The sequence below is a fragment of the Tiliqua scincoides genome, chromosome 1 (assembly GCF_035046505.1).
Source record: "Tiliqua scincoides isolate rTilSci1 chromosome 1, rTilSci1.hap2, whole genome shotgun sequence".
Lineage (NCBI taxonomy): Eukaryota > Metazoa > Chordata > Lepidosauria > Squamata > Scincidae > Tiliqua > Tiliqua scincoides.
In genome coordinates, this window is record NC_089821.1 from 3,463,446 (window position 1) to 3,476,533 (window position 13,088).

The following is a 13,088-nucleotide window of genomic DNA, read 5'->3' on the forward strand; positions in this document are numbered from 1 at the left end:
TTATTTTGGGGGGGGGGATATATCTACAGTCTCCACTTAATGTATCTATCCTGGACAGCGACCACAAAGATGTGATGCTTCTGAAAAGCTTCGAAATGAAAATGTTTCCTTACTACATCCAATCCATGGTATCCAGACAAACTGGAGTGTGCTATTTCTGTATGCTGGGATTCATCTTTTTAAGATGTCATCTTTTGCTACAAGAAGTAAGCAGTATGTAAAAGACAGGCAACCACTAGAGGCCAACAAGGATCTTAAAATTAAGAACTCTAATTTATGAACTAATACAACTGTAGCTAAAGCTGTCCTTTCTGTGAATGGTACCACTTAAGTAATGCACATCCTTTGAGCATCTATCTATCTGTACGTGTGTATAGGGATATACATACATGCATACATACATATATGTACGTGTGTACATATCTGCGTGTGTATAGGGATATACATACATGCATACATACATACATACATACATACATACATACATATATGTATATGTATACATATATGTATGTTTGTATATGTATAGCTTTATCTATCTATCTATCTATTTGTATATGTATAGCTTTATGTGTGTGTGTGTGTGTGTGTGTGTGTGTGTGTGTGTGTGTGTGTAGCTTGAAGGGGCAGAGCACTCAGGCTGGCAGCAAGGCAGGCAAGCAGCCCCTCCCTTCAGAGCCATTCCAGGTGGGGGAAGCAAAACGGAGCCGTACGGGAATGGCTCTGAAGGGAGGGGCCGCTTGGCCGCCTTGCTGCCAGCCTGAGTGCTCTGCCCCCCTCCAGCTATGCCACCAATATAGATAGATAATTTTAAAAATATTTTTTTTAAACATCTTTCTAACATCTGGTTACAGGCTTGGGTCCTTTTATAAACTGCTGCTGTTTGCTCTTTTACACTTTTTGTCTGATCGCTGTTTTTAAAATGTCTGTTGTAAATACATTTTATCACGTTTTTAATTTGTGCTTTTAATAATTGTTGTAAGCCGCCTTGGGTCCTGTCGGGGAGCAAGGCAGGGCATAAATAAATAAATAAATAAATAAATAAATAAATAAATAAATAGGCTACGTGTGTGTTTGGCACATGCAGCAGCATATTGGCTTAGAAGACAACCTGTCTTCCCAAAGGCCAGCTAAAGGAATAAAGAAAGAAAGAAGAAAGTGTGTGTGTGTGTGTGTGTGTAATTTTGCATTCCTTCAACAGAATTCCAGAAATACAGGGGGAGGGGGTGTTTCCACAGATTGGGTCTGCGGGGCCCCCCTGCGTGTGCCCCTTCCAGAGGTGAGGGGAGGCTCCCCTCGCCTCCAGAGGGTCCTTTGAGCCTGGCAGAGGCTGCGGTTGTCCGTCCGTGACCTCTGCCAGACTCAGACTGAACATTTCCACTAAGAAAAGAGTCTTCTGATTCATCTGTGAAACCGTAAGAGGTGTTTTTAATGCCCCCAGGGCTTCTCCGGGCCTCCTAATATAAGGCATTAGGAAGCCCATAAGACATTAAAATGTCACTTCTGTTTTCACAGAGAAACCAAAAGTCATTTTTTTAACAGAAAGGCCTTCACAGGGTGAGGGGCAGCGTTCGCCTGTATTTGTGGATTCATTTAACTGCTGGGGGTTCCACAACAGAACCCTTGTGGATACAGGCGCATGCCTGTATTTCGAAAACTATGAAGTACTAACAGAACACTAAACAACATAGACAAAATCCACTCTCAGAATGTATGATGGCTCAGAACCCACTGTGAGTTAAATCTGCAAGTTCCGAACCCGCAGATAAAAGGATATAAAACTGTATAACCTACACTGGTACCTGCTCAAGACATATTTGTATCTTTTATTCACGTGCTTCGTATCTGTTAATGTTCAATGCCGAAAAATGCTTAATGCACGACTGTCTTGACTGTCACTGTTTCCAGTTCATGTGGGTTGTAGAACTCACTCTGTTCAGGTGTTCACTTTCCCAGCGACAGTGCAAGCTTGGCGGGCTCCTCCAGAACGCACAGTCCTGCATTCCTCCCAACAGAGTGTGTCAGTAGAGTCAAATGCAGAATGCAGGAGTGTTGCTTTCTGTGAATAGAACCTTGACACGTTCCAGAGTTCCAGTCATGGGGGAGAAACTCTGCCCGTGTCTGGTGGTAATCTCTAAAGAAAAACACTGAACATAAGGAGCGTGGGCTAGAGGCTTAGGGCTAGAGGGCGAATCACGGACGGTGAATATGTCCGCCCACATATTTGCTCTCCAAGGGAGATGAAACACCTGAGCAGGGCTGTTGTCTTCTATACGGGCATGGTATCAATCTCTAAACACAGATAGAGCCCACGTAATTCAGATGATGGTATCACACATTTTAGCGTACCATGACAGACTAGCCAAACACAGGGGAAAATAGCAAAATATGTCCTAGTGGCTCAAGGATTGTTCTGCTACTATACCAATACTACTACAGTTTTTCACAGCCGAACTTAGGTGTCTTCTTCAGATGTAGGCTGCTTTGTGATGGGAAACTGAATTTAACCAAAGGTGTTTTCTTATGAAGCCTTTAGGGAAGGAGCTGGTATTTTCAAACTGTTTCCAATAAAGAATGATGAGGATCATAAAATCATTACCAGAACTGACACTGGAGTATCACACTGATACATGCACATCAGTTTATATGACTGATTTGATTTTCTGCATTGGAAAAAAAGAGACAATGGACTTGGAAACCTGTGCTTGCAAAGAACGATGTAAATACACTCTTCATAGGGATAATGAGCTCCATGCTGTGCTCAGTCTAGCAGGTCGCTGTTACAAGCTCAGAGATGGAACCCTCGTTTAACAAGCCAGACTTCAAAGACTGACACTTCTGAGCTAAAGATCCCTACTTTGAACTACAAACCCACAGAATCAACATACTGTTGCATCATAAGAACATAAGAACAGCCCCACTGGATCAGACCATAGGCCCATCTAGTCCAGCTTCCTGTATCTCACAGCAGCCCCACCAAATACCACAGGGAACACACCTGATAACAAGAGTCCTGCATCCTGGTGCCCTCCCTTGCATCTGGCCTTCTGATACATAGCCCATTTCTAAAATCAGGAGGCTGCACAAGCACATCATGGCTTTTAACCCGTAATGGATTTTTCCTTCAGAAACTTGTCCAATCCCCTTTTAAAGGCATCCAGGCCAGATGCCGTCAACACATCCTGTGGCAAGGAATTCCACAGACTGACCACACACTAAGTAAAGAAATATTTTCTTTTGTCTGTCCTAACCCTTCCAACACTCAATTTTAGCGGATGTCCCCTGGTTCTGGTGTTATGTGAGAGTGTAAAGAGCATCTCTCTATCCACTTTATCCTTCCCATGTATAATTTTGTATGTCTCAATCATGTCCCCCCTCAGGTGTCTCTTTTCTAGGCTGAAGAGGCCCGAACACCTCATAAGGAAGGTGCCCCAGCCCAGTAATCATCTTAGTCGCTCTCTTTTGCACCTTTTCCATTTCCACTATAACCTTTTTGAGATGTGGCAACCAGAACTGGACACAGTACTCCAGGTGTGGCCTTACCATCAATTTGTACAACGGCATTATAATATTAGCCGTTTTGTTCTCAATACCTTTTCTAATGATCCCAAGCATAGAATTGGCCTTCTTCACTGCCGCCGCACATTGGGTCGACACTTTCATCGATCTGTCCACCACCACCCCAAGATCTCTCTCCTGATCTGTCACAGGCAGCTCAGAACCCATTAGCCTATATGTGAAGTTTTGATTTTTTGCCCCAATGTGCATGACTTTACACTTACTGACATTGAAGCGCATCTGCCATTTTGCTGCCCATTCTGCCAGTCTGGAGAGATCCTTCTGGAGCTCCTCACAATCACTTCTGGTCTTCACCACTCGGAAAAGTTTGGTGTCATCTGCAAACTTAGCCACTTCACTGCTCAACCCTGTCTCCAGGTCATTTATGAAGAGGTTGAAAAGCACTGGTCCCAGAACAGATCCTTGGGGCACACCGCTTTTCACCTCTCTCCATTGTGAAAATTGTCCATTCACACCCACTGTCTGTTTCCTGGTCTTCAACCAGGTCTCAATCCAGGAGAGGACCTGCCCTCTAATTCCCTGACTGTGGAGTTTTTTCAGTAGCCTTTGGTGAGGGACCGTGTTGAACGCCTTCTGAAAGTCCAGATATATAATGTCCACGGGTTCACCCACATCCACATGCCTGTTGACCTTTTCAAAGAATTCTATAAGGTTTGTGAGGCAAGACTTACCCTTACAGAAGCCATGATGATTCTCCCTCAGCAAGGCTTGTTCGTCTGTGTGTTTTGAGATTCTATCTTTGATGAGGCATTCCACCATCTTACCCGGTATAGATGTTAGGCTGACTGGCCTATAGTTTCCCGGGTCCCCCCTCTTTCCCTTTTTAAAGATCAGCGTGACATTTGCTATCCTCCAATCCTCTGGCACTGTGGCCATTTTGAGGGACAAGTTGCATATTTTAGTCAAGAGATCAGCAACTTCATCTTTAATTCCTTAATAACTCTTGGGTGGATGCCATCAGGGCCTGGTGACTTATTGATCTTTAATTTATCAATGAGGTTTGAAACCTCATTTTCATCTTCTCTTTTAACCTCTATCTTAATACCTCGGTCAGGAGGGGCCGTTCAGGCAGCGGTATCTGCCCGAGGTCTTCTGCCGTGAAGACAGATGCAAAGAACTCATTTAATTTCTCTGCCATCTCTAAGTCTCCTTTTATCTCCCCTTTCCCTCCCTCACCATCCAGAGGGCCAACCACTTCTCTGGCGGGTTTCCTGCTTCTAATATATTTGAAGAAGCTTTTATTATTCCCCTTAATGTTGCTGGCCATGCGTTCCTCATAGTCTCACTTGGCCTCCCGTATCACCTTCTTACATTTCTCTGGCCACAGTTTATGTTCCTTTTTATTCTCCTCATTAGGGCAAGACTTCCATTTACGGAAGGAAGCTTCCTTGCCCTTTACAACCTCTCTAACTTGGCTCGTTAACCATGTGGGCACCCTCCTGGATTTAGTGGAGCCCTTCTTTCTTTGTGGCATACACCTCTGCTGGGCCTGTTGTTTTAAGCAGCCTCCACGCACTCTGGAGAGATTGGACTCTTTTTACCCTCCCTTTCAACCTCCTTCTAACCAGCCTCCTCATTTGAGGGAAGTCCGCTCGTCGGAAGTCAAAGGTTTTTGTGAGAGATTTGCCTGGTATTCCTCCTCCAACGTGCATGTCGAAGCAGATCGAAGCATGAGCACTGTTCCCCAACAGCTCAGTAACATTGACATCTCTAACCAGGTCCTGAGTACCGCACAATATTAAATTCAGTCACCTGTCCTCTGGTGGGTTCCATGACTAGCTGTTCTAAGGCACAGTCATCAGAACCTTTCCTGCTGTAGACAGTAATGAATGAAACTAAACATAACTTTTAAAAGGATGGACACAAGCCATGAAGGATGGCTGCATTAAAGGCTGCATTAAACTTGTGATCAAAAGAACCTCCATACTCAGATTCTGTATAAGGCATAGCTGCTGGAACATTGGCCCACACTAAGCAATGTCAGTATTCCTGGGACAACATCCAGGGTTAGCCAGACTGCTCACGCACTGAGGGCCCATTGAGCTGATCCCGGAAGCCCAAGGAAAACAAGTCACTCAGTTGCCGTAACTGAGGAAGCTGCTAGAAGTCCATGTCTGCTGCTCCTGGATTCTCCCTCCCTCAGCATCTTTGGGACACTGAGGGCCCACTCCTAACCAATGTTCCAGAGCTGATGTAGCCATGTCAATGGGGCATATGCTGCATCCTGTGGCAGGGGGCAGTCAATGAAGACCTCCTCATTGCATTGCAGCTGATCGGACATGGAAAGTTGGAGGGGATTGGGCCCTGAAGCAGAACGTGCAGCAAGGCTGCTCTCCCCAACAGTCCAGTAAGGCCCCAGGGACCCGGCTTTACCCAAGGGACCCCACAAACCTGATGCCCCACAGCCTGTGCTTGTTTTCAGGTCCGCTTCGCACAAAAGATGGACAAGACAGGCACAGCTAACAAGCCTTTACATTTCTATACAGTGAACTACTACAAAACATGCAGCTCATTCTTGCAAACAATGAACTTCTGCAAAGTTATTCCTCTCACCTACCGCCGTGTGTGTGGCGTACCAAACTTTCCTTGTATAGAGACAGGGCACATATCAACACTACCATCCATGCAGTCATGAAAGGAAGCACGACTATGTTTCTGTCACACATGTACTCATTAGTAAGACTGCAATGCTTATTTAACAATAAAGGGGGTGGGGAAAGATCAGTACTTCATGATGCCTACATTTTAAGTGGCAATACTGTAAACTTCACTTCCCATTATTTTACCATATAACATTCTAAGGTAAGCCTTTGGTTCAAGAAATTTTTAAAAGCAACTTATTTAAATGTGCAGAATTATCTTGAGTTGTTCATACGTGAACTTAAAAGCCGTGCAACACAGGAAAATTAAGTAATTATGCCTCCAAGTTATTTACTGCAATTAAGCTCATTTATCATATGCAAATTAGTGCAAACTGGTCTCATTAGTTACTAAATTACTCAATATAAGCTGAACAATGTAGCACTCCAGTTTGTAATGAAAAATCCCTGTAGAGGCAAGCAGGATCAATTAAGCTAATTTGCATATGCAAATGTGCTATCTAACTTTTACTTTTTCCTATATTTAATACTATATCTTCTGGTCATTCTTGATTACCTAAAAAGGATAGGGTCAATCATTATCCCCCCCTTACATCTTAGCAATTATTGTGCTGGAAGCATTAGAAGGGCCCTATGCCTATTTTCTTATGGTCATTTAAGAACAGTTTCTCATAAAACTATCCAGTACAAGCCTGCAGGAGAAATTCTACTTTAGATACAGGAAGACATTGCAGAACATTATTATTATCAAGGGTACCTATACTGCTTTTCAACAAAGTGTTCATGAAGAGGCTTAAATAGAATAATCTCAGATTCACTGTTCTTCAGCTGCAGCCAGAGAACTTCAGCCAAAGGTGAATGTGTGGTTTGAGAGAAAATCATCATTGTCGTCATCACCACCAGGCTATATTCTGTCTACAAATGGAAGGATGTATGCTGGTTAATTAATGGGGACTCTGAACAAGTCATTCCAACAGTGCATTCAACCCCATGTTTTTTTAAATGGTATAAAACCTGATGGTTACAACTGTGTTTTTGATATATTGCTTTGATGCTGTCTTCCAATCGCCAGATATGATTGCAGGCTACACACTGTCATCAGAACCTAGAATGAAGATACTACAAGAGGCTCTTTTATTTCATTTCTTTATATTACATTAGATGTATCAGATGAATGACAATAAATGCTTCATCTTACCATAATGATGGCACTATCCAGCACAATTTTGTGCATGTTTACTCAGAAGTAAGTCCCACTGCCTCAATGAGGCTTCTTCCGTGGCAAGCACACATAGGATTATAGTCAGTTTCTCAATTTTGTGCTTAGTTTTTAAAAATAACACTAATAAATGGGATTCATCGATTCAATACTATGAACCTCTTTCTGAGATAACAATTTAATAATAACAAAAATGAAATTAACAGATTCAATATTTTTCTAAGAATAGAATAGTCTTCTATTCTATTATCGAGAGAAAATTATGGATAGCCCCCAAATAATGTGGACTTGAGCCACTTTGTTATGAATGCAGAACCCATTCCATATGGTGGACTCCCTAGAGGTGATTGTTTCCAGTGAGTAAGATAGGATCACAACCTTTCCTGAACACAATGGGCTTACTTCTGAGTAAAATACACTGTTTCCAAATACCTGTATAGGTGATAAAACACTCCTGTCCTCTGTGGCACATGTGCACAGATGCTTCACTTGAAGCCTGTGTGCACCTCCTATATCTCTGCCCAGCCTTCTCCCTTCCTACTTGTGTCTACACCATAACGTAGCAAAAAAAGGAGGGCCTGAATTTTAAAGGCATTCAAAGGTCTTCAATGCCCTGTAATGGGCTGGCTCAAGTGACTTTTTTTTACACTTCCTATTATTGATTTATTGCAAACATTGTAATATTTATCATGCTATTGTTCATAACTACTAACTCTAAAGATGATGATGATGATGATGATGATGATGATGATGATGATGATAATAATAATAATAATAATAATAATAATAAACAACTTTATTTCTATCCCGCGCCCTTCTCCCTAAAGGGACCCAGGGCGGCTTACAACATATTAAAAATAGATTAAAACATAATTTAACAAACAGATAAAAACATATTAAAAACACATTAACAGAAACCATAAAAATAGTAGTCAGATAAAAGTCAGAATAAAAAAGAGCATAAAACAGCAGTTCATAGAGGAATCAGGCCTGTAAAAAAAAACAACTAAAAGATGTATAAAAGATGTTAAAAAGGCCATGAAGTCAGAAGGCTTGTTTAAACAGCAGGGTCTTCAGGCCTCGCCAAAAAGTCTCAAGAGAGGGAGTCATTCTCAAGTCAAGGGGAAGGGGAAGATCTAACAATCCATGTCTGAAATCCTGTGCATGCAGAATGAATAAAATGGAAACTGGAAGATCGCTTATTGTCACCTATTTCCAAATTCTAAAAAGTTATTCCCTTGAGAAAGCTCGAAAGAATTAGGGCAAAATGTCAGGATACGATCTAGACTTTGTGGTTGTGGCCTCAGAACTTGAAAATGAATCTTTCTTTAGGTGGTAACTCTGGCTATAGAAGCCTTAGTGACTACATTCTGGAATAATTGCAGAAAGATTTCTTCATCAGTGGAAAACATCCAAGAACTAAAAAAAGTTCATATATATGCCAGACCATGAATTCCCATTAAAAATTCAGTTAGGATGAAGCATGTACTCTAAAAGCTTTCAGTGGTGTTCTTTATTGGGTCTGAGAGAAGCAAGATGGTGGTTGAATCAAGTCCAACTCCCTGTTTCTGTCTTACTCTGTCTCCCAAAACCTGCCCGATTCTCATGCCATGATAGAATGTGGGCATGGTAGAGTAGGCAAACTCAAGAAGGGTAGTCACATTAGCTTGTAATAATGGAAAAAATAGTCAGCTGCATCTCAAAAACAAACCAGTATACAGGGTGTATACTGGAACGAGCTGGAATCCCTAGCATGTATGCACTGCTGAAACAGAGATGCCTGCGTTGGCTCGGTCATGTCGTGAGAATGGATGATGGCCGGATCCCAAAGGATCTCCTCTGTGGAGAACTCGTGCAAGGAAAGCGCCCTACAGGTAGACCACAGCTGCGATACAAGGACATTTGCAAGAGGGATCTGAAGGCCTTAGGAGTGGACCTCAACAGGTGGGAAACCCTGGCCTCTGAGCGGCACGCTTGGAGGCAGGCTGTGCAGCATGGCCTTTCCCAGTTTGAAGAGACACTTGGCCAACAGTCTGAGGCAAAGAGGCAAAGAAGGAAGGCCCATAGCCAGGGAGACAGACCAGGGACAGACTGCACTTGCTCCCGGTGTGGAAGGGATTGTCACTCCCGAATCGGCCTTTTCAGCCACACTAGACGCTGTTCCCGAACCACCATCCAGAGCATGATACCATAGTCTTCCGAGACTGAAGGTTGCCAACAGGATACAAGGTGTCCACAAAAACACTCCCGGATTTCAAACAGGTATAACACGCAAACCAGGGAGTGTTTTTGTGGAGGGAGTGTTTTTATGGACACCCTGTATTGTGGCATAAGTTTTGTGGACCAGAAGCAACTTTGTGAGATGCATGATGTGGTGTCCTAAACTGATAGGTTACAGAGAGAAACCATGTACATATATATACATGCACACTGATGCCACAATCTATTTCCTAGTATTTGAGGTGGCACAACTTCTTTGTTCTAATCATGTATGCAGAAGCTAGAGCTCTTGCAGTTTTCTTTGTTGGGACCATTGTGTTTTAGTGCTTCCATACACTCTGGCTGCAATCCTAACCACTCTTTTCTGAGAGTAAGCCCCATTGAACAAATTAGGATTTACTTCTGAATAGACCTGGTTAGAATTGTGCCCTCTTATCGTACAGCCTGCTAAAATACACAGCATTTTCAGGTTCTCATTATTAGCATGCATCCAATTAAGGCTTTTTTCACTGTTGGCCCTCCCTCTTTGAAATGTCACTATAATACTTTCTGATTTTAATGCAGATAAAGACGAACCAAAGTAAACTGATAGGTGCACTGCCCTCTGGACAGCCACATCTCACCAAAAACTTAATATGAAAATTAAAGGTGATTTTGGGCACAATCCTAACTGTGCCCACAGTCAGTGCAAGTCCCTTGTGCCAGCCTGGGTCGGTCACAAATGTACCATAAAGCACATTTGTGCCTCCTTTGGAGAAAGCTGCACCTGAACACACCTGAACGCAGAGGTGTGCTGGCCTGAGGAGGCCAGATCCAGCCTCCACGGTGGTGAAGAAGGTAAGTCCATGGTGCAGGGGTCTGGGGGCATGTGGCAAGAGCAGGGAGGAAGCTTTCAGGGTGGGGGAAGGGTAGGTGGTGGAAGGGCCTGTTGGTGGGCAGGTAGGAAATGGGAGGTGGGGCCAGGATCCAGGAGTCATGCCAGATCCTAGACCCTTTCCCAGGCCTCATGGATTGGCTCCAGACGTGCCCTTCTGCTTGGATCTGCACCACCTCTTTAAGTGGTGCAGATTCGAGTAGAACCACTGGGGCCACTGTGGCTCTACCTGGGGAAGGGGACCTTTTCCTCTTGCCCTGGGCTGAGCCTCGGCCAGCCCAAAACTTGTGCTGGATACACCGGCTTGCCTGTCCCAGCACAAGTTAGGATTGCACTGTTTAAAGCAGAAAAATATTGGACCAATGCACAGATATTGCAATATATGCTTAGTCACCATTTGTGACTGTGGAAATCCTATCACTTCTTGGAGGAAATGATCACAAAAGTGACAAAGAAATCTACACTAGACAAAATGCACATAAGTATCAAATGAATGAAAAATGGCAACATTGAGAAGTTTGAAAAAGTTAGGGTGGTGCACATTTTCTAAACAGGACTCAAATGGGAGTGGTGGTAGTACTATATCTACTTCAATTAGCACCCTATTTATATTGATCACCTTGTGAGATGTATAACTGAATAGAGAACATGGGCGGAATCCAACCAAGGGATATGATTTTAAATCCTGCAGATGTAATAGAGATATCAAACAGCAGCTTAAGTTGCCCCATTGAAATAAGTAGAATTTAAAAGTGTAAAACAGAGATCTACTTGTTGATATATTTTAAAATTTTTTTAAAAGTTTTAAAATTATACACCTGGATTCCCACCTCTGTTGCAGAACATGGAAGTCTAGTGTTTATACATTTGGTAAAATAAACAATAAGTCATTGGAATCATCTTGTAGAATAACAGCATTTAAACTTACTTGAACCAAGTCCGTGCCCATAATACCACCTTTCCATTAACAATTCTGGCATCCTCGAGAGCTCAGACTGCAATCCTATATATGCTTACTTGAGAGTAGTTCCCATTGAATTCAGTGGGTCTTACTACTGGGTAGACATGCATAGGATTGGGTTATCACTCTACTAGTCATTTTGGATTCTCATAGCATCCTCAATGAAGCCACACTGAAGCTTTATTGATGTTGCCCACGGCGGTCCTTAAACAATAAAGTTTAGAAGGAAGAGTACCATTTCCCCCACCCTATGACTTTATTTCCCAGTGTTTGATAAGCTGCCTCTCACTTTTTAAGGCAATATTCCCATTTTTATCAGATTAAGGCTAACCACACTTTCCTGAGAGTAAGCCCCATTGAACAAAACAGGACTTGCTTCTGAGTAGACCAGGTTAGGATTGTGCCCTAAGAGACCAATCCTATGCATGTCTACTAAGAAGTTAGTCCAGTGATAGTCAACTGGGCTTCCTTCCAGGTTAGCGTGGCTAGGATTGTGGCTGAACAGCCCATTCCTAACCAACTTTCCAGTGCTGACGCAGCTGTGCCAAGAGGGCATGTGCTGCATTCTGGTGGGGCAGTCATGGAGGCCACCTTAAGGTTAGGGAATGTTTGCTCCCTTACCTCAGGGCTGCATTGAGGCTGGAAAGTTGGTTAGGACTGTGCTGAAAGCAGCATACATCGCTGCTAAATAATTGATATTTTCCACATAGCAAAAACATGTCACAATCAAGATAGATTTGTTCTATACCTGTCACATATATCACGTACGCTGACAAATTTTTCCCATTTTGATCCTATTGCCTTTAATATAATTCAAGCTCAGAATTCCGCATCGCAACACAACAAAAGCACGTGCAAGATGCATTAAGATTTGTCAAAGTAATCCATTCAGCACATACTGGTACAGTGTAATGAAATTTTGGGAAATGCCACACTGATTATCTAGTGTGCCTAAAATCTGGAAGACATGCTAACTTTGATCAGAATTTAAGTATCATTTTGAATATGACAGTCAAAACAGTAGAAAAGGAGAGAAAAGGGTGCTGGAGAACTAAAACAAGTGGGGGAAAAGGAAAACCTACATGTGAACAAGACAAAAATAAACACTCTTTTCACAAAATTGTGATTTATACTTATACAAAACACACACAGTCATTTGGGGAGCCAACAACTACTGCACAGAGCAATACAATTAGGTTGCGTGAGGTCTAAATCATTACAGCACAAATAATACTTGCCCTCCCTCTCTCATTAACATTCTTTCAATCATGGCTTTCTAAAAAGAAAAAAAAAATACACATTTGTAAAAACCTCATCATATAAGCCGTGATAATAAAGTATCCACATCACTGACGAGAATTGTAGCTCTTGCAACTAAGTATTTTGCAACTGTTTGTTTCGTAAAGCCGTCGTTTTTACCTGTAAAATGTGACTTCCCAAATGAGACTCAAATACTTCAGTGGCAAGTGCACTGGGGCTTCTCCTGCGCTGGGCACCTATAACTGAATAGAAAAGCAATTATGTTGCAATCTCTGCACATCCAGTCACAACGCATCCCTGATCGGAGATCAATTTATCGCATGTGTTAATTAAATCTTTTATTCAACCTTACATTTGAAAAAATTATTCAGTAAA

At 42.5% G+C, this 13,088-nt stretch overlaps 1 protein-coding gene across 1 annotated transcript in view; it reads right to left on the reverse strand.

Moving 5' to 3' along the window:
* NPAS3 (neuronal PAS domain protein 3) overlaps positions 1-13,088 on the reverse strand; it is an 847,937-nt gene that overhangs the window by 433,951 nt on the left and 400,898 nt on the right. Inside the window, exon 5 of the mRNA XM_066633763.1 lies at positions 12,873-12,955. Within this exon, the coding sequence (XP_066489860.1) occupies positions 12,873-12,955 (83 nt within the window). The remainder of the gene's footprint in view (positions 1-12,872; positions 12,956-13,088) is intronic.